The 22,880-nt window shown below is 56.7% G+C and overlaps 2 protein-coding genes across 9 annotated transcripts in view; one reads left to right on the top strand and one right to left on the bottom strand.

Moving 5' to 3' along the window:
- Nucleotides 1-6,900: 6,900 nt before the first annotated feature.
- Nucleotides 6,901-15,312, bottom strand: Znf467 (zinc finger protein 467). Of its 8 annotated transcripts, none has more exons than XM_023712800.1 (6): nt 14,663-15,312; nt 13,790-14,058; nt 11,972-12,051; nt 11,506-11,622; nt 10,619-10,732; nt 6,901-8,514 (listed from the first exon to the last, which is right to left on the bottom strand). In XM_023712800.1, exons 3-6 carry the CDS (start codon nt 12,003-12,005, stop codon nt 6,992-6,994), a joined length of 1,788 nt encoding a protein of 595 aa, XP_023568568.1. In that variant the 5' UTR covers nt 12,006-12,051; nt 13,790-14,058; nt 14,663-15,312; the 3' UTR covers nt 6,901-6,991. The 8 variants fall into 8 exon arrangements, with proteins under 8 accessions (XP_023568568.1, XP_023568567.1, XP_004629066.1 ...); XM_023712799.1 differs by lacking the exon at nt 14,663-15,312 and adding an exon at nt 12,260-12,375 and having other exon boundaries at nt 13,790-14,104; XM_004629009.2 differs by lacking the exon at nt 14,663-15,312 and having other exon boundaries at nt 13,790-14,104.
- A 1,192-nt stretch (nt 15,313-16,504) lies between these two features.
- The window catches only part of Sspo (SCO-spondin), a 51,322-nt gene continuing 44,946 nt past the window's right edge, over nt 16,505-22,880 (top strand). The window contains 13 exon segments of the mRNA XM_023712745.1: nt 16,505-16,551; nt 16,774-16,956; nt 17,330-17,412; nt 17,575-17,754; nt 17,965-18,209; nt 18,289-18,388; nt 19,772-19,930; nt 20,015-20,094; nt 20,436-20,588; nt 20,877-21,048; nt 21,191-21,431; nt 21,708-21,852; nt 22,443-22,560. Coding sequence (XP_023568513.1) covers nt 16,505-16,551; nt 16,774-16,956; nt 17,330-17,412; nt 17,575-17,754; nt 17,965-18,209; nt 18,289-18,388; nt 19,772-19,930; nt 20,015-20,094; nt 20,436-20,588; nt 20,877-21,048; nt 21,191-21,431; nt 21,708-21,852; nt 22,443-22,560 — 1,906 coding nt within the window.

Raw genomic sequence — 22,880 nt, 5'->3', positions numbered from 1 at the left:
AAGGGTGCTCAATCCTGCCAAGTTGACCTCCTCATATTCACCTGCTGGCCCTCCCGGAACAACTCATTGTCACTTACCTTTTGTCCCATGCCCTCCTGCACACACTTCTGTTACACATGACCTGACTAGACCCACCCATGAGTCCATGAGCTCCCTAAAGACCCTGGAATGGGAGGGTCTTCTCTTTAAGGCAACTGAAAAGTCTGAAGTTTTAAAGTCAAAACCACCGTGTGACTCCATCTCACAAACATTTTGATGGCATTATGGTTTCTATGGGGATGTTCCCCCTGCCTGAAGTCTCACACACTCAAAGATGGCTGGAAGATGGTGGCTGGTAGGAGACTCGCTGTTAGGAGGTACAGCCTGGTAGAAAGGTGGATCCATATGCACATGGTCGGGAAGTCCATCTGTTTTCCCAGCTCTCCCCCCTCATTCTGCTTCCTGTCCCCCATGCCACAAGCAACTCTCCCCCTCCAGGCCCCTATTCTGTGCCGACTGCCTCAGAGCCAGCTGTCCATGGACTGAACCCTCTACAAACTGTGAGCCAAATCAAACCTCTCCTTCTTTAAGTTATAAGTGTCAGGTGTTGTTGTGTCTCTGTGACAAGGAATATGACTAAGGTGACCACTGTCAAAACCAGAACACAAGGCCTGGGGTATGGCTCAGTGGTAGAGTATTTCCCTAGGATGCAAGGAGATTATGGTTCAATCCCAGCACTGTAGACAAAACAATACAAATACAAAACACCAACCTGAACAGAAAGTGAGGGTTGGCCAGGCTGTGGGGCTCAGCAGTGCCCCTTTACCCGCAGGGTACATTCTAGGGCCCTCAGTGCGCACCAGAACCACAGGAACAACTGAATCTCATACATGCTATGTTTTTCCTATACATACATACCTATGATAAGTTTAATTCATAAATTAGGCACAGGAAGACAGTAACAAGAGATAAAAGAACGGAAATAATAATACGCTATATCAAGATTCCACATGAATCTCTCTCTCTCTCTCTCTCTCTCTCTCTCTCTCTCTCTCTCTCTCTCCCCCTCTCCTCCCAATATCTTGACTTGAGCAAAGCACTGCATTACTACAGCAGTTGATCTGCTAACTAAGATGAGTATGACGTGACTGAGATGTCAGTAGGACACTCGTGTCCTGGGCAGAAGAGGACTGGATGGCCTATAGCTTCATCCATACTGGGAGCGGTGCACCATTTAAATGTTATTAATTGCTTATTTCTGGGGTTTTGCATTTAGTGTTTTAGACTGCAGTTGTCCACAAGTTACTGAAACTTCCAGTAATGAAATCACAAAGCCAGAAAACAAAGCCATCACCATGGGAGAACAGCTACAATTTGAACTGTTTAGTACCGTTGGTGAGAATGTCAAAAGGTACTGCCACTATGGAAAAAGAGTACAGTGGCACCTCGAAACATTGCACGTGGAATTACCACGTGCTCTGGCAGTTGGCTTCTCGGTATATATCCAACGGCTGGAACTCAGTTATGTGTAGATCCGTTCTTAGCAGAACCACCCCCAACAGCCATTAAGCGGAAGCAGCCTGAGTTCAGTGTCCACTGACAGAAGAATAGCAAGCAATATTATCCAGCCTTAGAAAGGAAGGTAATTAGGTTTAATTCTCCCACTAAAAATCATTCTATCAAAGAAGGAAATTCTGACACATGCCGCAAGGTGGGAGGACCTTGAAGACTTCACACCAAGTGAAACGAGGCCGATGAACACTCCATGATTCTGTATGAGGTAGATGGAATGGCCAAGGTCACAGTCCCTGCAGAGGGGCTAAGCTACAGCCAGACAAACCCTTCTCACGGTAACCAGAGCTCCAAACAGTTGGCCCCCTGGGACCCCAGGCCTATGTCACTGTGGGCTTGAGTGTCTCAGTTCCTTCTCTTGCCCTGTACCCCTTATGTGCACTTGAAATCTCACCCAGGACCCGCCTCCCTCCAGAAAGCACCCCTGAGCTCTTCAGCCCACGCCTGACCTTGCAGAAGAGGATGCAGCCTCTGGGCCCACGCAACCACGCATGCAGGTCCAGACACGTGGACTCCTGCTTCTCCCCAGCTCAGGACCGTGGCTCGCTCTCCTCCCATCTCCTTGAGCGCCCAGCACTCAGGGCCCTTGGGTGAGCCACGTGCTAGCCTTCCAGCTGAATGATCAACTGCACAGAGGCAAGATCTTTTGCTCTGTGCCCTACAGTCTGCACACAGCTTGGCAGATTTGAAAACTCAGCCAGTCTTCATGAGTGATGGATTAAAATGCCAGCCTCTCGCCTGCCTGAGCCAGCCAGCCCGAGATCCGCACTGGACTCTGGCTTGAGACTGGCAGGCATCTCAGCAGGTTGCTGACCTGCTCTTGCCCTGCAGACGGGGAGAGAGGCGGTGCAGGAGGCTGGGTTCCCTGGAAGATTCTTATGTCCTACAAACTACAGGACAGCAAATTTTAATAAAGCCCAAATGACATATTACTGAAGTCTGCTCATTTCACCCTGCGCTGACTCCACCCCTTCCGAACACTGTATGACTGATCAGGTCCCCAAGCCTGGGGCGCCTAAATGAGAATGAGGAACAGCATGGAGGGCGTCTGTACCACGCCCAGAGCAGTGCACCACATGGATTGTAAGCACAAGTTCCGCCCACTGCCACACCCCTCCTAGAGCTCAGACAGCAGTAGCAACTTGGGGGTGGGGCTGGAGTTCATGTGTAAGATGCCCTCAGGGATGGACCCTCAGGGATGGACTCAGACACTGTCCTCTCTGTGGAGTGGAGCTCTGCTCCCGCCTCTGGGCTCCCAGCCGCTCTTGTTTCTATCATGGGCTGGGTTAAAGCTGTCACTGGTGAGAGGTCCACCTCACAGGATCCGATGAGTGAGGCTGGGTCATTACAGGGTGAGACCTCCCCTCGTGTCTTCACACAAGCCCATCTGCCCCTTCGCCTTCTGCCATGTGAGGAGGCAGCATGTGGGCCTTGTAGAGGCAGCGTTCGATCCCAGACTTGCCAGAACCTACTGCCGTGAGCCAAAATAGCTCCCTTTGTGCCAGGCATGGTAGTGCAGGACTGTAATCCCTGCCCTTGGAAGGCTAAGACAGGAGGACTGCAGAGTTCAAGGCCAGCCAGAACTGCACAGTGAGACTCTGCTTCAAAAATAAAGTCTCTCAGTCTCAGTGTCTGTCTCTTCTCTGTCTCTCTCTGAATTTAGGGCCTTGCGCTTGCCAGAAGACACTTTCACTGCTGAGCTATCTCCTTGGTCCTTAAAAGCCTCTTTATTAATTACTTCCTCCTAGATACGATTTAGCAACAGGAAATGAACTAAGAGTGGAGTACAGAGAAATAAGGACACTAATCAAAATAAGCGGCAGAGTCTTGAGCATCGAGTCTGACCACGAGAACGCTTCCTGTCTCAGGACCCTCGTACTCCAGGGAGGCTTGCTGGATGCTATTATTTGGCGATGCATGAATGTGGCTCTCATATGCAACGAACGGAACAGTTTTCCAACCTGTTGCAAGCGGCAGGCTCTGTGCGGCCTGTTGCTCTCTCTGCTCTCAGGACCACCAGGTGGGGTCCAGAGCAGCCCCAGCTATGAACACGGGCCTCAGGCTGCCCCCTCCAGGACCTTAACATCAGCCTTGTCTAAATACACCATCCCGTGAAAAGGCTGGGGACAGAGCTGCCATTTGGCATGACGACACTTTTTGGAAATAAATATGGATGACTGTTTCACAATGTTGTGGATATACTTAAGATTACTAGATTGCGCACTTAACAGTTAAAATGGTAAGTTTCATGTTATGCATATTTTACCAAAATTTTAAAAATTGAGGAAAAGATTGGAAAGCAAAGGTTCCCATGGGGATCAGGAGAGCGAGAGGAGCCACTGGGAGGGGGCGCTCAGGGAGGGGGGCAGACAACAGGGTTGCGCAGCAGCAACATGTGAGGACATGGTGGGCTGGGAGCTCCCCTCCCTCCCCTCTCGTGCCTTCCACAAACCCACTCCATCTCTGGTCAGCACCCCCTTCTCCCCCCAAGAGAAAACTCCAGCTCTTTCAAGCCGGGAGTCCTCAGAATGCCACAAGCACTGACCTTCTCTACTTCGGTGGACACGGACATTTCATCTCAGGGGACCGCAGTGCCTTATTTCAAGTGGCACGTTCTAAATCTCTGTTCCACTGCGCAGCGGGACTAGTACAGACTGGGCACCTACTAGCTACCCTGTCTATACCCACGAGCTAGAGTAAAACCTTTTGTTTTTGGAAGAAGATTAGAGGAAAGCAAATGAACTTCAGCTAGTTAAGCAAAGATTTCTGTATATAGAAACAGCAAACCACTTTACTTCTGAGCATTGTCACTCTACAGGATATGTTTCTAAAGAAGTTTGAGGCTTCGCTAGGACAGCCGGGCCTGGCATTTTTGCTTTCGATCACCATCACCCTTGACAGCAAACAGCAAGTGACTCTACTCTTTGCAAACAAGCTCAAAAGACAAAGCCAAGCCTCGTAGAGAATCTCAGAGAACGTCGAACTCCGGAAACACCTGGCACGTGTTAGGTCTCACTAAATATGCTGCACGATTTAAAAGCTGTTCTGACAGAAGAATCCCAGAATGTTTGGGAGACGGGGAAACATTGTTATAATGAACGTAAACATGGTTTTCTTGTGTTTGGATTCAAAAGTCTACACAATTACATTTCAGCAGGAATCCCGGGATCAGAGCTTCAGACAGAGAAGCTATCCTGGGCTGAAAAGAACGGGCAGTGGTGCCTCAGAACGCCGGGTCCAACAGGCCAGACGCCGGACGTCAAATCTTCCCATTGTATACAAGAGGAGATGGAAGTCCAGATTTACGTGTGAAATTTCAAGGTATTTAAAATAGTGCCAAGGTAAAGGGGCAAATAAACTAGCTCATGTTCACTGGGCTCATTAACATGAACCTGCAGCTGCCCACTCATTCTCAGCCATGAAATTCACTCACCCGCATCCACCGGCCCCTGGCACTACGGGGAAAGGGGCTTCTGAGACAATGTCCCTTCCTTACCTGTGTCCAGGTCTCATACTCTTCTCTCCACTCTGGGACTTCACTCTTTCAATCTGACTTCACTCCAGTGTCCCTGACACTGCTGTCACTGATGATAAATAAATGCCCCTGCAAGGGGCTTGGACTTTGAGCCTTCCACAGCCTTTAGCAGCTCCCTCCCTCTTCAAGCTCTGTTCTTGCCTTGGCTCCCTGGTTGCCACTTCGTGGAGTCTTCTCTCCACTCCACCCACCCCACTCATATTCTCCTAAAGTTCTGGGGGCTTCTGCCAATGAGCCCATGGCTTTCAGATCCGCCTAGCTCCCTGAGTTCTGCACCTGCACAGCCTGCTTCTGATGGGTCCCATGCTGGCCACTAACTTCAGCACCAAACTACTTTCCTGTGAAATCTTCTCAGGGGAAGGCCACTGTCATCTAGTTCCTGAAGCAGAAATCCTGGACTCCCCCAAATCCCCTGCTCCCTCTCAGCAGCTCTACCAGCCTAGTAAGCACCTCTTGAACACACCACTTCTCCTCCTCCAGCCCACGGTCACAGCCATCTCACACATTGGTGACAGTAGAAGCCTCCAGTCTTGCCTTCAGCCGTATCTAAAATGTGATGGTAAGGTGGCCAGGTTCCTGCCCTGCCTAAACCCTGTCCTCCCTCAGATACAGTTCAAACCCTTTAACAGCAGCCTGTCAGGCCCTCGAGTCACTTTTCCAGCCTCTTGTCCCTCACTGGGGGCTCGAGCCCCATGAGAGCAGACACTCCTCTTGGGTCTGTGCACCCCTCCAGCTTATGCCTACCACATCCCACGTGCCCCGGCCCCTCCTACAGCTTCCCTGGACGTGTCCCCATCCTGCCACCCTCCCTAGACCTCTCCTAGATGACGGGATGCCTTACTGCACTCCCAAGGCTGCAGACAGCTCTCCACTGGCCCCTCTTGTGCCATGGGCTCTGCGGGGGCAGGGACCTTGCTATCTCACCAGCTGTCCCAGTGCCCGGCACCCAATAAACACTCACTAGGGTTATTTTCTGTGCTAATGATGCAGATTTCAAAAGGCTTTGACTCATTTTGAAAGCCACTCTCTTAGTGAAAAGGCCCAGGCCCAGGCCAACCAATGCTGTCGCTCCAAATCCCCCAAGCTGCTCTCTAAAAACCCAGGAGTCCCCCATCACCGTGCCAGCCAGCCCTGGTTCGCACAGCCCATCAGACAGGTGCAGCTGCAGGGACCACAGGGCCACACATCTTCTAGTGGGAGTGCAGGTATTCGTCACACCCAAGGCAGGTGAGGCTTGGCAATTGAAGCCCCCTTGGGAGAGCAGCACACAGGCCAAAGGACAGAGCCCCAGAGCCTAGGGTGGCACACTGTCTCTTTGGGATTGGCCAAAGGCAGCACCTCTGCCTAGTAGTAGGATCTCTGGCTCTAGTTGGCAGCACCTGGCATAAGGGGAACTGTATGCTAACCTCCTTTCCGTGTCAATTTTCTGAATGAGGGTAGTGGCTTGGCAATTAAGCATATTACATTTTGATTCAAAGCAGCCAGTGAGTAGCAGGCCACCCCATTTAACTTGCCCAGGAGAGAGGGAAGGCAGTACTTCCTGTGGATGGAGGCGGAACAGTGGGTTGAAAAGTCAGCCCTTCCACTTCCTCCCTCCCTTAACTACCCCAGGACCTGGGATTTGAACTTTAATGACACTGAGAACACTGATAACCTTTCTTTTCCTCCTGCTACAAGTTCTCAGCCCATCTGCCTAGGCCACACTCTGTCCATGGGGCTAGTGCAAGAGTTCTTTCTCCACGCCTACTTCCAAATCGGGGCTGGGGATGCCTTGTGGGCCCGGCTCAGACCAGGGGTACGGACAATGGTCGCAGGAGTCCAGGCCATAGCGCTGACTGGCCATGAGGTATCAGGGCCTCAAGGTTCTTGAAGCTGCGTAATAGAAGGATCCTGGTGAGCAAAGGCTCAGAAGAGTGGGGCCGGCGCCACCTCGGTGGGAGCAGGCCAGGCTGGAGCTGCCAGGTCCCCCTCTGAGGGTGGCAGAGTAGCTTCGCCGTGAATGCGCTGGTGCCGCACCAAGTGGGTCTTGCGGCTGAAGCTCTTGCCACATTGCGAGCAGGAGAATGGGCGGGAGCCCGTGTGGATAGCCTGGTGGCGGACCAGGTTGGTCTTGGAGCTGAAGCTGCGGGCGCAGATGGAGCAAGAGTGGGGGCGACTGCCTGTGTGCACCGCCTGATGGCGGCCCAGGTGCGACTTGCGGCTGAAGCGGCGGCCGCACTGGGCGCAGGCAAAAGGCCTGGCACCACTGTGAGCCCTGGAGTGAGCGACCAGATTGGGCCGCGAGCCAAAGCGACGGCCGCACTGCGCACAGGCAAAGGGCCGTTCGCCCGTGTGCACGCGCCGATGCCGCGCCAGATGCTGCCCGTGGGCGAAGCCACGCCCACAGTCCGGGCAGAAGAAAGCGCGCTCGCCGGGGCCGCTATGCGGGGGCGCCTCAGGGCCTGGGCCTGGGCTGCAGCCTGGGCCGCCAGGCTCGCAGGGCAACGGCTCGGTGGTGGTGGGATCCGCGGTGGCACCCAGGGCACACTCATCGCACCCAAAAGGGTGAGCCTCGCTGCGGTGCTGACGCTGGTTCGTCGTGAGGTTCTTTTTCCAGCCAAAACTCAAGCCACAATCTGAGCAGGCCAACGGCTTGGGCCCAGGCGGAGACGGTGTAGGGGATGCAGAGGGAGAATGCAGCGAGGTGGGCGCTTCGGGGCAGGGCCGGGCCCTGCCGGCAGCGTCATGCACCCTCTGATGGCGAACCAGGTGCTGTTTGTGTGTGAAGCTGCGTGCACACTGTGAGCACTGGTACGGCCGCTCTCCGGTGTGGATGCGCTGGTGCCGGATTAAGTGCGTCTTCTTGCGGAAGCGCTTCTCGCACTCGGTGCAGGGGAAGGGGCGCTCACCGGTGTGGGTCTTCTGGTGCGAGCCCAGGTGTATCTTCTGGCTGAAGCGCTTGCCGCACTCCGCGCACGGGTAGGGCCGCTCGCCCGTGTGCGTGCGCAGATGGCGCGTCAGGTGTGCCTTCTTGCTGAAGCGCTTGTCGCACTCGGAGCAAGGGAAGGGCCGCTCGCCGCGGTGGCTGCGCTGGTGCAGCAGCATGTGCGTGCGCTGCGTGAAGCTGCGGCCGCAGTCCGGGCAGGCACATGGGCCCTCACCGCGGTGCAGCCTCTGGTGCAGCCGCAGCGTCAGCTGGTCCCGGAAGCGCCGCTCGCACTCTCCGCATCCAAAGGGCTTCTCAGGGACCCACCCCGGCAGCGGCAGCGCCAGCCCACCCAATGTCCCAGGGGCCCCGGGCTCCAGTTTATAGGAAGCTGCCAGGTGCCCCAGGTCGGGCGCAGGAAAGGGACTGGGAAGTAAGGATAGATGCTGGGGCCATTCGACCTCCTCTCCTGCTTCCTGATCCTCATCCTCCACCTTCACCTTCCGAATCATCCATTCCTCACCTGAAGAGACAAAACAAGAAGCATCTATTAAGCCCAAACCGCCATGGTTTTTTGTTGTTGTTTTTGGCCAACAGGACCACTGCTTCCATTTCCTGAGCCCTGCAGCCTGACTCCCACCCCGCATCCCCCAACTGCGCATTGCAGGACTTGACCAAATCTAAGGCTTGCATGGATCCTCCTGGGCCTGTCTCCCAGAAGCCCTCCCTGCACGCTCTGTAGTCAAGGCTTCCCTCTCCTGATGCCTGTTAAGTCCCCTGGCTCTGCAGCCTTCGTCCTACTCCCAACAGGATTTAGAAACTGCCCCTTCACTGCTTCTGCTGTGCTCCATCCCTCTGTGGCCAGAGTTCAGGGTCGGTCCTGTACCCCATTTCCTAGGAAGCTTTCACTAAAGATATCTATTATGGCACTTGTATGCTCTTATTTTGCACTGAGGGTTAAACTTAGGGCCTTGAACATGCTGGGGAAACATGTTACAACTGAGCTACATCCCAGCAGGTCTCACTACATTGCCCAGGCTGGTCTTGAACTTGCCATCTTCTTGTCTCAGCCTCCCAGAATGCTGGGATAACAGGCACACACCACCACGCCTGGTCCTGTTCTCTTTCTCTAAGGCTCCCAGAGTAAGGCTTGAGAAACACTGAAGCGGACAACCTGAGTTCTGTTTGGCCCTAAAAGGCTATCACAGGCTGAGCTTCGATTACATTACACATAGATTGCTATGGCTTCATCTGAGTTTCTTCTACCAATCCACTTGACTCCAAACAAGTTCGTCATACTGTGATGTCGCTTGCATTTTCAATGTGCCTCTCCTCTCAAGAACCATCAAAAGCTCCCACCACAGGACAAAGCAAGTTCCAGCTGCATGAGGCCCACCCAAACCTACCCAACTTTCTTTCTCCAGAGGTGACCGTTCCCTTCCATGCTGTTCCCTCAACCCCAGCCATGTGCCTGGCACTTTTTCTGTTTCAAAATCCTTGTAACCTAGAACGCCTTTCCATCCTACATCCACCCCACTATGGGGCTGCAGTCTGCACCTCTATCAGGGCGCAGCACAAAGCAGTGTTTCTCACAAATCTGATACACACACATCTCTTACCATAAAGCTGTAGCACTTCCTGTGAACACTTTCACACCTATTTCATATAGTTCTCAGTTCTTTGCCCTTGTTTGTATTAATCCACCTAGATTGTAGCTTCTAGAGGGCAGATACCTATGTTCTGATTTTATGTCTAACAAATGTGTCTGTGTCCAATAAAAAATAAAAATGGGGATCATCACTATTTATCAAAGACCAATGTCTAGGACTGGGGAGATAGCTCAGTAGAATAAGCACTTTCCTCTTTCCTGGCAAGCGCAAGGTCCTGAGTTCAATCCTCAGTACTGCACATACACACACAGAAAAAGCCAATGTCTGTCAATGGTCATAAGCCTTCACAACAACTATGAAAATACTATCATCCAGGTTCACAGGGAAGACAGAGCATCTCCTGGCAAGGAGCCAGCCTATCAGAGCCACAGGTACTCTAAACATAGAGCTAGTGTTCAGATCTAGGGCCAATCTGGTTTCACTACGCCCAATATAGCTCGTACACAGTCATCACTAAGTGAGTTGTGTTGGGGGAGCGATATCACTCAGGCAAGAGGCGATTTGGATGGCGGTAGTGGAAGGAAGTGAGGATGGGGCTGAGAAGTGATGGCCCTTCATTTGGAAGATATGGGTGACTACACGGTTCTGCTGGAATCAGGAGAGATTTTCAGGACAGGGAGAGACAGTACAAAGGTTGATCTACATCCTTTATCTTTGGGCCAATGTGATTTGGGTGGGCCGCGCCAAGCATTTAGGTTGGGGGCATGAGGAGGCAAGTTAGGCCCTCGAGAGCAGGGTATGAGGCAGGCTGCTTTCGCTCTGGGGAGTGGCTCTCCAGTTCTGCTGCCTACAAATGGGAACTTGCTTTGGGCACTGAAGAAGAGCTGGCCTGTAGGGCCCAGATTGGCTGTCTTTGGGGGAAGGGGCAGACTTGCTTCATCAGACAGCAGCTCTGGGGCCTGCAGAGCCCTGTTGCCCTTGCCTGACACCAGAGTGGATGCAGCAGCAAGCACTCACCAGAGCAGGAGCCCATGGGCTCAGCCTTCTGTGGGGTGCACATCTGGCCTCCTCTGCAGGGAGCCTCGGCTTGTTCAGTCTGGGCACCTTCCTCTGTGCCAGGGACCTCGTGTCCTGGGAGGGAAGAGGGACCTCAAGGGCTCTGAAAGCATCACAGGCAGATGAAGGTCCCTGCTGGTGCTGGGAAGCAGGAGCACCATAAGCACCACTCCTAGCCCACCCACAGGACTTGTTCCCACCTCATACCTGCAGGTTGAGTGCCCAGATACCCTGGGGAAAGCTGGGAAAGGCTCTGCCCCCCTCCCCCAGGGCAAGGGTGCTTTTCTATGGGTGTGCCCCCCGTTGGAGAAGCCTCAACTGAGAGGCACTTCTGAGGTAGCTGCCTACCTGAGGCTAATCTGTGCTTCCCAGGAGCCAGGTGGACCCCTCATCCCCTAAATGGACTCCAGTTGCAAGGCAAATCATTGCTCAGGATCCCATGCTTTTGCCTTAGGCACCCAGTCTTAAGCAGTCCCTCTCAAAAGTCCCTCTCTGGAAGTCCCCCTAGCTATCTTGCTCACCTCTTCCAAATCTTCCCCATCCAGCCTGCTCTGAGCACACTAATGAACCCTATGATGCATCTCCCCCAACCTGCAACCTCTTGCTGTGCTTTGTCCCCCGTCCCCAATTTGTGGAACACTAACTTCTAATTTTTACGTTTATTGTTGGTTGATTCTGTACACTCTAGGATTAAGTCCCTTGAAGGTAGAGATCTCTGGTCACCAAGATATTCCAAGTGTCTAGCACCTGGCACATACTAGGTGATCAATAACTACTCGGTGAAAGAAAGGAATAAATACCCAAAGGGTTACTCCCTGTGGCGCCCTGCTTGGTCCCCTTGGGCTTACCTGAGCACGTGCTCAATGTTCTCTCTTCCCTGGCAGAGGACATCTGCCCTGGGGCATTAGGAGACCCATCCCTGGGCTCACTTTGGGGGGCCATCTCTGGCTGTCCCACAGAGAATCCTGTCATAGGCAGAAAGGGGTCCAAGTAAAGCATGCCGCCCAGAACTGGTGATCAGAGGTGGGGAACTAGTGATCACCTCTGGTAATCAGAGGTGCTTGCAAAGTACACAGCATGCTATCAGCACAGACCTGTAGCCTGTTTGGCACCAACTCAGCCCCTTGGAGTTAAGGATGGGAGGAAGAAGCAATAGACTAAGGGAAACACATTTAAATCCCAGGGTTCTCTGCGTGGTCATGGTTACATAGACAGACACAACTCCCATGTTCCAGGCACTCCAACCCCCCAGGACCCAGAAGGATGCTGCCCTACATATGCCAAGGCCCCTCCAAGCTGCAGGGACTGACTCACCCAGGGAGCTGAGCGCCTCCAGGGTCTCTCTCATGGCAACAGGGAGTAGTAGCCCCTCTTTGGGGATCAGGCCACAGACCCTATGGAGAGGAGGCAGCTTGTTCACGTTCTTCCTGTCAGCTCCACCCTGGACCCCTGCCCTATGATGGGTTCCCAGGTACAAGGGCGGGCCGGGTCCTTGGAAAGTTAAGGCCTTGAGAAGCCACATCTTCAAGCACCTCACAGGTCTCCCAGAGCCAGCCCTAGCCCATCAGCAGCACCATCCCAGGGGCACCCCAGTGTCCTTGCCTGGGGAAATGCAGGAACCATGTGATTCCCTGGGGAGGGGAGGGGAGGGTGGGATATCGGGTAGATAGGGGGTGGGAAACTTCATCCCGCGGGTCCTTCAGCTCTCACTGCAGGAGCTGGTGAAATAGAAGCCAACCAGGGTGAAGGTGAATGTCTCTTTAGGGCTGGGGGTGCTCTAGAGAAGCCTCCTTGTTAAAAGTGGGACATGGCTCTAGCTTCTGCCTCCTAACCCCCTACCTCAAAACCACCCCCTATGAGACTTCCTGGGCTGGGGCACCCACCCAGGCTGTGTCGCCCTACCCACCTCACACCCACCGCCCACCTCGGTCTCCTGTCTCCTCCCTAGCTCTTATGCAGGATCCCTGCCCTTCCCCCAGCAGGCTCCCCTCCCCCTCTTGCAGGCTGGCTTCCTTCTGCCCCTCCCCGCTCCCTCCCCCTCTGCCTTCCGCCCTCTCTCCCCACTGAATCCGGCGTCTGCCCGGAGCTCCTCCCCTTGCCCCGCCCCTACGGGTCGGCCTCCATGCTGCTGCCCCCCATTCTGCACCCGGCAGGCGGTCCCGGCTGTGCTCCGTGCTCCCCTCCCCCTGCCGGCGCCCTTCCCCGCCCGAGGCTCTCCCCGCCACCCTCTCCCCAGCTGCACTCTCTCCCTTCCTTCCCCTCCTCTTTTCCTTCCTCCCTGACACACGCCCTCCCCTCCCAGCAAGTCTCCCCTCCTCCTCTCTCCTCCCCCACTTGGGTTTCCCTTCTCTTCTACCTCCCTCCTCCCCCGCTTCCCCTCCCCTCCCTCGCTTCCCCTCCTTGTCCTTTCCCCTCCCGTCCCCTCCCCTTCCTTTCTTCCCCTCCCCCTCCCTTCTCCCACTCCGGTTTCCCTTCCTTCTCCTCTCCTCCCCCTCTGCCCACTGCGTCCTCCTTCCCCCCTCGCGGCTCTCCTTCTTCTTCACAGCCGCCCCTTCCAGCTTCACTCACCGCCCCCCACCCATCCCTAGAACCGCTCTTCCCCTCCCCTTCCAGCCTGCTCCCTCGGTCCCCAAGCCTGTGGCCCTCAGTGACCTCGCGCGGCCCTCGCCCTCGCAGCCCCGCCGCCCTTCGGAGCCCCTCTCTGCCCGGCACACCCCCCTCTCCGGGCCCCGGGCCCCGGGCCCATTTCTGCTCCCTGAGGACTTCTTACCCCCTCCCAAGTTTTCCTCCAAACCCGACCCTACCGCGCCTGCACCCCAAGCGGGTCCTCCAGAGTCACTCCGGTTCCGGTCACCTGTCGGCGCCCGCCCCTCCAGAGAGGCCCGACCCCGCGCCCCGCTTTTCCGCCTTCCTTCCCTTTTGCACCCCTTCTCCACTTCGGACCTCCGGGTCCCTCCCTTCTTGGGCTCCCTGGCCCTTCGCCCTGCCCCGCGACCCTCCCCCGCGCGCCTCGACCTCCCACCCCTCACCACCCCCCCGTCCCTTTCCCTGGTCTGTCACCTGCGCGCCGGCCGGGCGCCCGAGGGGGGCAGCGAAGCCTCGGCCCGCACCTGCCCCGCACCTGGCCCCTACCTGGCAGGTCCCCGGCAGCTGCCCGCGGGGACCCAGGCACCCGCGGCTCCGCGCACAATGGCGCCTGCCGCCTGCTGCCCGGTGCGGACGGCCCGAGACCGACGGACTGACAGCCCGAAACTTCGCGGGGAGGAGGGCACGCGGGGGGCGGAGAGGGGCCGGGCGGCGGCGCCCGAGGAGGCGGGGACCAAGGGAGCCGAGCTGGGCGCCCACTCGGAAGTGGGAGACAGAGCCTTCAAGGGTGAGGGTCCCGGGAGGGCGCTCGGGCGCTAGGTATGCAGGTGGTGGTCGGGAGGCGCAAGGCCCGGGTAGGGAGGCGACGGGAAGAAGGGGGGGGAGGGTGCTGGAGGGAGGAGCTGGGAAAGGTGGAGCGCGCAGGGAGAGAGAGAGAGAGAGAGAGAGAGAGAGAGAGAGAGAGAGAGAGTGTGTGTGTGTGTGTGTGTGTGTGTGGTTGGGGGACGTTGGTGGGGAGGGGCGCGCGTGGAGAGGGGATTTGGGCGTGCGCGCTGCCGTCTACAGCGCAGCCGGTGGCGGTGGGTCGGCGGTCGTGTGGGAGACTGTGACCTCGCTGTCCACTCGGATCCCACCCGGAACCTGCTCGATCCACCGAGATCCCATACGAGACCCGCGAAGGGAGCCCTGGGAGGTGGAAGGAGAGGAGCGAGCTGGGCCCTTGGGGTAGAAATTGAGTAGCCACAAGCGTGGGGCTGGGTCCCCCCTGGGAGAGGAGAAGGCAGGGCTGACCTCGAGGCAGGGAGCGGGTGAGAGGTCGACACTCTGAGGGCGGGGCGCGGGGTGGGGAGGGGGCGCCACCTGGGGGCTTGGGCGCGGAGTTCTGCTAGGTTCTCAGCCCTCAGTCTGGCTCTTCTTGACCTAGTCCACAGACAGCCTCAGCCCTTTCTCTTTGGCGTTGTCCCCACCCCCACCCCAACCCCACTCTTGAAACGCCCCAGACCTGTCTCGCTCAGTTTAAACCCTGGCGAGTTCTGCTGGGCCACCTCCCCAAGATATTTCTGCAAACTCCTCTGGGCGCCTACTTCCTCCTGCCCACCCCTGGAGGGGAAAGGGCGGCTGCGATTTGCCTTCCTTCCCAGTCTGAGAGAAGCTCGCTGCCCAGAGCTGGGAGACGAAGGGAAGGCAGGGAATGACTGCACCTGTGGACTGACCCAGCGTTGGCTAAGCACTCATCACTACCATGGAGACAACTGTGCAGTGTGGACGCAGCGACCCAGAGCTGGCCTCAAAGACACAAGGGAGCTCTGGCACACTAGATGGTCTCTCAGCCTTTGTGGGTGGCTAGAGTAAGAAGTGTTATGACTGGGTGACCTGGAGAAGCTCGGGGGCCTAGAGAAGCAGGTGTGTGTGTGTGTGTGTGTGTGTGTGTGTGTGTCCCTTCAGGCTCAGCTGTGTAAGCTCTTACAAGTCCCTTGCTCAGGAGACTGCAGGTGCCCCTGGGCAGAGTGTGTCTCCCCCCTGTATGCGCTGGGCCAGACTTTGTCACTTGGGACCCAGGTCTCCTGCGTGAGGGACTCTGAAGGAGGGCATGTCCAAGGGTGAGTGTGGGATGAGGCTGGCAGAGCAGAGACTAGGACAGACCTTGGCCCTTTCCTGGGACCCTTGTTTGGGCCCGGCCCTGTGGTGGGCCCAGAAGAGGGGACGGTAGACCAGCTCTGACTGCCCAGATTGGATGACTTCACGGCATGCTTTGTGGGACACCAGGCTTAGGAGGTGGCGGGGTCCGAGTTTGACACGCAGGCCACATTCCAGCCTGCTGTGCTCGGAGCTCTGCTGGTAACCAGGATGTGACCAGGATTCTGCAGTGGAGCTTGCCATTGCCCCCTCTCAGCCGGACACTGGGATTATTCCATCCGGCTCAGCTGGGGGGGAGGGGAGGTTTCCCATGCCACCTTCATGCTGTCCTTTTGACCCTTAGCCCTGATGCCCTGATTCAGAACACCAGGGATCCTCCAAAGCTCTCACAGGGACCAGCCAGCCACACACGATCACCCTTCCTAAGCTGTCAGGTCCCACAGAGGTGGAGGCACACACTGTCCTCTTGTCCTTCAGATCTCCTGGACCTCAGTTTCTGAGTTCATGGCCTGGTGGGAGAGGGGACAGGGGAGACAGGACAAGAACAGGGAGAACGCCGTAAAAAAGTCATTTTCATCCATTTTAGCCCAGTAACTTTTAATGTTTTGGTGGGGCTGCCTTTGAGAATCTAATAAAATTTTGAAACTGTCTTCTGAAAAATACATGCACACAACATTTCTAAGAACTCATGGAGTCCCTGAGTCCCATCTGTGTTCCTGGGAAGTCCCTGAGGTTTCTACTGGTCAGAAGAGGCCCAGAAAGGGAGGTGCCCTGCCCAGAGGCCCACATTAATTTGCAGTGCACCTGCATGTGTGGGAACTCCAGAGGTTCGCAGTGCCTGGCTGGTTCCCCAGTGAATCGCAGACACACACACACACACACACACACACACACACACACGAGCAGGGGCAGAAGGGGCCGTTTCCAGCTGGCCTCTGAGGGGAGGGTGCCAGCAGGTCCAATCCAGTTCTGAGCAGCTGTGGCCCTTGGGCGTGAGGGCAGGCTAAAGCGTCCCCACTACCAGGGCCCAGCCTTGGACAGGCTGGCATCCTCTCTGCTTCACTGTGGCAGCGCTGCCCAAGCCCAAGCCTCAGGTCCCCTGAGGGTAGCCTGGGATTCGGTCACATGTTGCTTCTCGTCCTCTTTGGGATGCTGTGGGCGCTGGTTACTGGGTAAGCAGCCCACCGGGACCCTTCCAGTTAACATCCTCCGGCTGACACCCGGGACCCTGTGTGGCACCAGACTTGCCTTCCTGGGCTTCTCTTCCCAACTGTAGCCGCCTGTTTCAGGGACCTCCCTGGGGAATGAGCTCTTAGGGGTAAAGTGGGGGTCACAGACGGCTTCCTGAGGACAGAGGAGGTGTGGTAGTAGCTGTAGCCTTCTATCCTGGACAGGCGGTGGTGTGAGTGGACAGAGACCGTCCACACAAAGGAGGAAGTAGCCCCCCGTCGGGAGGACCTGGTGCTCTGCACCAGCCTCTACCATTATAGCCGCCTAGGCTGGCGTCTGGACCTGCCCAGGAGCGGCCGTGCAGGGCTCACCGGGTCCCCAGCGCCTGGGCTCTGTGCCATCTACAAGTGAGTGAGGGTCAGAGCCCTCACAGGGATGTCCGTGGGGCAGGGAAGGGGTGCTGAGCGGACGTCCTGTGATGGTGGAGGATGTGGCACAAGCAGGAGTTTGGGAAGTGGGGCCTGGTAGACTTGGTGAAGGGCCGAGAGTATGAGATCAGGGTGGTGACTGAGGGCACCACAGTGGGCAGAACAGGAAAAGGTTCAGTGCCTCTCACTTTGCACTGGGGAAAGTTACAGGCAGGAGGAAATAAATCGCACAATCCCCCAATCCACTCTCAGAGAGTAGTTGACCAGACCAAGTGGCACAGGCCTTTCCCTGCGATGGCCCTGGGCTGAACACAAACATCTCTCCCCGCTTCCTCCTGCTCGGTGCGTGCAGACCCCCTGAAATCCATTCTGTCACCCAGAACCGGACGGTGAGGGCTTGCTGCCCAGGCTGGGGGGGCACACAGTGCACTGATGGTAAGCATAGGCATTGCGGGGCGTCCCTGCTGGGATCCTAGGCAAACCTGAATCTGTGGTTCAAACCCCCATCTGTGATCCAGGGGAGGCAGTCAGGCTGAGAACCCTAGGTTGTCCCTAGGCTGACCCCTGGGCCTGCCTCATTCTCTCCACCCACCACAGCTCTGGCTGAAGCCAGCCCTGATGGCCGCTGCTTTGCCACATGGCAGTGCGAGCCTCTGGCAGGCTCAGCTAATGCTTCAGCAGGAAGCTTAGAAGAGTGCTGCGCCCGGCCCTGGGGACACAGCTGGCGGGATGGCAGCTCACAGGTCTGCCTCCTTTGCCACAGCAAACACCTCCCAGGTAGGTCTGCAGGCCCCAGCTCTGGAAGAGCATATTCTAGCCGTCATCCTGCACCTCCCTAGCCTTGATCGCTGGGCATTTCTGGGGGTCCTGCCTGCTTCCCTGACCACCACTGCAATCCATGCCCTGTCCACAGGCCTCCCACTGTGCCCTAGCTCAGCCCTCCCCCTGGGCTCAGAGCCTCACTCTGATGTGATGTGTCTTGCCCAGGGGATGCTTCCTCTGCAACTCTCCTGCAGCCGCTTGCAGGGGCTGTGGGCCAGGTCTGGAGCCAGCAGCAGCGGCCCTCAGCCACCTGTGCCACCTGGTCAGGCTTCCACTACCGCACCTTCGACGGGCGTCACTACCACTTCCTGGGCCGCTGCACCTACCTTCTGGCGGGTGCTGTTGACTCCACCTGGGCTGTCCACCTGAGGCCTGGAGGCCACTGCTCCCAGCCTGGGCACTGCCAGCTGGTGAGGCGGGTGGCCCCAGGGAGTGGACTGGACTCAGGCAAGGAGGGTCCTTGACCCATTTCACTGTGGACCTCCCTAGGTCCGGGTGATGATGGGCTCCGAGGACGTGCTGATCCAGGATGGTGCTGTCTCTGTGCAGGGGAGGCTAGTGCCCGAGGGGGAGTCGCAGCTGCTCCCTGGTGAGGGCATCTTCCTATTCCCGGAGGGCTTCCCCACTGCGGGCAGTAGCTGTCAGAGCTGCTGCTCCCCACCACGGCCCATAGCAGGCCCCTGGAGAGGGCTCAGCCTGGTCCAAGCGGGCCCTCAGGAGGGTCCTACTACTTAACTCTCCTGAGCCTCAATTTCCCCATCTACCTCACAAACTGTATTACCCCAGCCGAAATCACAGCAGTAGGGTGTGTGTGTGTGTGTGTGTGTGTGTGTGTGTGTGTGATATGTGGTATATATGAGTTGTGGTTCTGTGTATAGTGTGATATGTTTGTATATGCATGATATATGTGCTATGTACATTTCTATGTGGTGTTTGTGGTATGTGTGTACTTTTTGTATATATGCTCTCTGCATGCAGTGTGTATGATGTGTATTTGTATATGTGGTGTGTATATGTATGAAGTGTGAGGTGTGTGTATGTTGTGTATATAATATGTGTGTGGTATGGTGTGTGTGTATATGTGGTGTTGTGTGTGTGACTTGTGTGTGACGGTGTGCATGAATGGGGTGTGCATAGTGTTCTGCATGTGTGTGTGGCATGTGTGTATGTATGGTGTGTGAGTGTATGGTATTACGTGTATATTGTGTGGTATGTGTATATAGTGATGTGTTTATGTATGTATGATGTTAATGGTATGTGTGGTGTGTGTGTATGAGGTGTGTGATAGTGTGTGTGACATAGTGTTGTGTGATGTGTGTACATTGTATTGTGTGTACGTGTGTGATGTGTTTACACGGTGTATTTCTATGCATGGTGTGTATATATGGTGCGTGTGTGTAGTGTTGTGTGTATGGTGTATGTGTCATGCATAGTGCTCTGCAGGTCTAGTGTCGTGTGTGTGTGTGTGTGTGTGTGTGTGTGTGTGTGGCGTGTGGCTTACTCTCTTAAGAGCATGCAAAGCCCCACCTCAGGAAGCCAGGGCTGAGCTCTCCAGAGCAGCCAGAACTCCGCCCCAGGCAGTGGGGGGCCTGTGCTGGGGGACTGGCCCCCGCCAGCTGGGACCCCCAGAGCTTATGTAGCTCACAGCTTGTGGGGTTTCTGTGTGTAGTCGGCTGCCTCTGAGGTAGGGTGGTTGGCAGAGACCGCCACACAAGGGAACAGCTTCCAAGACAGCAGGAGCAGTGCAAGCGTGAGACAAGCTGCCCTCTGACCCTACGTTGCATGCCTAGGGCCACCTGCCCTAAGGCGGGTATGGCACCAGCCCCTTAATCCTCGCCAGGTTGGATGCCAGCTCAATCAGTGGACTGATTTAGTAACCACACACACTGAAGGTTCAGTCGCTTCTGCAAAAGCCCTTGACTGTGAGGCTTTGGGGGCGTCTAGACACAAACCGTACTGTGCCCCTTCCCAGGGCTAAGCCTGCAATGGCAGGGGGACTGGTTGGTGCTGTCCGGGGGCCTGGGGGTTGTTGTGCGGCTGGACAGGTCCACTTCGGTCTGGGTCTCCATGGACCATGAGCTCCAGGGACAGACGCAGGGCCTCTGTGGCCTCTATAATGGCCAGCTGGAGGGTAGGTGGGCTGTGGCCTGGGGGTGGCAGCGGGAGGGAGCAGAGGCAGGACCCGGATGCAGCCCTCTGCTTCATATCCCCTCAGATGACTTCCAGGAGCCAGGAGGGGGGCAGGCTGCGCTGGCCGCCACCTTTGGGAATTCCTGGCGGCTCCCCGGCTCCGAGGTGAGACTGCCATCCAAGGCCCCACTTGCCTGTCTTTGGCTCCCCCAGCCTGCATTTCTGGCCTGGAGAGCAGGGTGGGCAGACCCCATATCCCACAGGAAGTTATGTGATGTTTCAGTGAACTGACCATCCGGGGACACCCCCACTGAGCCGGGCACTACTGGCTCTGGTCCATTACCTCCTCTAACCTCTGCCTGTGGCCGATGTAGCAACTCCCCTGTCTCCACCAGCCCTGTCACTTCACTGCCTTGCACAGCCAAGATGGAGCTGGTGGGTTTGACAATGTGGACAGTGGTGACAAATTTTCATCTTCACTCATCCCTGGCTCCATTTGTCCCCAGCCTGGGTGTCCAGATGCAGTGGAGGCAGCCCAGGGCTGTGAGAGCCCCACAGAGGGTGCAGAGGCCAGCGTGGAGGCTGGCCAGCTGCGGGCTGAGGCCCAGGATGTGTGCCACCAGCTGCTGGAGGGTCCATTCAGCCAATGTCATGTCCAGGTATGGGTGGCATGGAGGTGGTGACCCTCTCTAGAGGGAAGGAACCTCACATGGGTGGAGTGGAAGTCAGAGTGGTGCCAACTAGGCGACCTGGAGCTGCCACTAGATGGCACTGGCCACTGGCCAGCCCTTCCCTGTCCTGGACTTTGTCTCTAGGGACAAGCTGGCTGTCATGTGTGATCTCTGAGGCTCTTTCCAGCACTCATCTGTTTGATTTTAAGCCAGGGCGGAATGAAAACCATAGGTGGGAGATGCCCACAAGAAGGCTTTGCCACCTTTTCACTTCAGGTTCTCCCGGAGGAGTACCACAAGGCCTGCCTCTTCGCCTACTGTGCAGCACCTGTGGTGGGCAGTGACCAAGCAGGCCGGAGGGAGGCTGTGTGTGCCACCTTCAGCAACTATGCCCAGGCCTGTGCCAGGTGGCATATCCACGTGCACTGGAGGAAGCCTGGCTTCTGTGGTATGGCCCTGCCTGCCCGCCTTGTGGGACGACCAAGGGCTCTGGAGCAACTCCTATTTCCTGAGGGCACCTTCACCCCCTGTGGCCCTTGGGCTGTATCCCATGGTCTCCAGCTCTGCAGGGTCCACTCCTGTACCCACAGAGCGCCTGTGCCCGGGAGGCCAGCTCTACTCCGACTGCATCTCGTCCTGCACTGCAAGCTGCTCCATGGTTGGCCAGGGTGAGGAGGGGCCCTGTGGGGAAGAGTGTGTCAGCGGCTGTGAATGCCCGCCTGGGCTCTTCTGGGATGGCACCCACTGTGTGCCTGCTGCCCACTGCCCCTGCTACCACCGGCGCAAGCGCTACGCCCCAGGCGACACTGTGCACCAGCAGTGCAACCTATGGTGGGTCCTCAAGCCTTGCTGGGGGTGGCAGCCTTGTGGTCCCCTTGGGTCCCTCCCTTTATTCTGGTGGGATCAAAGCCTGCCTGATCCCAGTGCCAGCTTCAGGGTCTCCCAGAGGACCTGTGACCTCTCCTGACATGATTGACAGCCCTTAACCTCTTTTCTTTCTGGTAGAGGTGGGGGTGGAGGTGCTAGGAAAGAAAGGGACTAGCTCAGCCTCTCTATCTGGGTTGGGGGAGATGCCACAGTGCCCTGTCTCGCCCCATGTGTCCACAGTGTGTGTCAGGATGGCCGCTGGCATTGTGCCCAGGCCTCATGCCCTGCTGAATGTGCAGTAGAAGGTGACGGGCATTACCTCACCTTTGATGGGCGGAGCTTCTCCTTCCAAGGTGGTCCAGGCTGCCACTACATCCTGGTGCAAGTGAGCAGGGGAAAAACTCCATGAAAGGGGTCTCAACAGGTTAGGGCCCTCCTGGGAGAGGCGACAGTAAGAAATGAACCAAATAAGTAAGTGCAATGCACAGCCCCAAAGCAAAAGCCCAGGGAGGGTGATACAGTGTCTCCCACCCCTGCCCAGGCAGCAAAATAGCCCTCTTCCATAGAGGGGCTGGGCTGGGTTTGCCACAGGCCACTTCACATGTCACCTCCAGGGGACAAGGGGTCCATCCTCCCACCAGCCATCCCCAGAAGGCTGGGTCATACATGTAGAGATGAACATACATGTCCATAGGTAGAAAGGGGAATTACCCGACCCTACGCACACATGCACATACAGGCACACAGTCATGTGATCACATATTCCTCCCCATGCACGACACCTGCACACACATGTACACACAGCCCTGCGGTGAGGGTCAAGCCCTTGCCTCAGGTCTGGCTGGATGGGAAGTGCTCAGCACTGTGTGGGTGGCTGCTGCCTGCAGCGAGGTGGGCAAGGTGGGTGAGGTGGGGAGGTCAGGAGAGGCCAGCAGAGGCCTCCCCAGGGAGCCCGAGTACCTGCTATCTGCCTAGGACCACGGCCAGAAGCCGCTGCTGATGGTGCTGGAGCATGGGGCCTGCGACTCTGGGAGCTGCCTGCATGCGCTGTCTGTCTCCCTAGAGGACACCCACATCCAGCTCAGACACTCAGGTAGCCTCAGCTCTGTCTCCTGCAGGTGCCCGCCACGCTCACTGTCCCTTCCCATCACCCTTTACACTCAGGCACCCTCCAGCACCTGTTCTCCACACTGCCTGGCACAATGCCTGCAGCCAAATTCATGGCCTCAGTCTCCCCACTCTCCCATCTCTGAGTGAGACACACGGTCCCAAGAACATTTTCCAGGCCATCTTTCACTCTGTCTTTGGGGACAGCACAAGTCATGCAGTTAAGAGGGCCCAAGAGGCCTTGGGCATGGCTAGCCCAGGCAGGCCTGTCTCAGCCATGGTCCCCCCACCTCCCCAACCCAGTTG

This window comes from Octodon degus, unplaced genomic scaffold, assembly GCF_000260255.1.
Source record: "Octodon degus isolate 3935 unplaced genomic scaffold, OctDeg1.0 scaffold00027, whole genome shotgun sequence".
Taxonomy (NCBI): domain Eukaryota; kingdom Metazoa; phylum Chordata; class Mammalia; order Rodentia; family Octodontidae; genus Octodon; species Octodon degus.
This window is presented reverse-complemented; position numbering and strand designations above follow the sequence as displayed.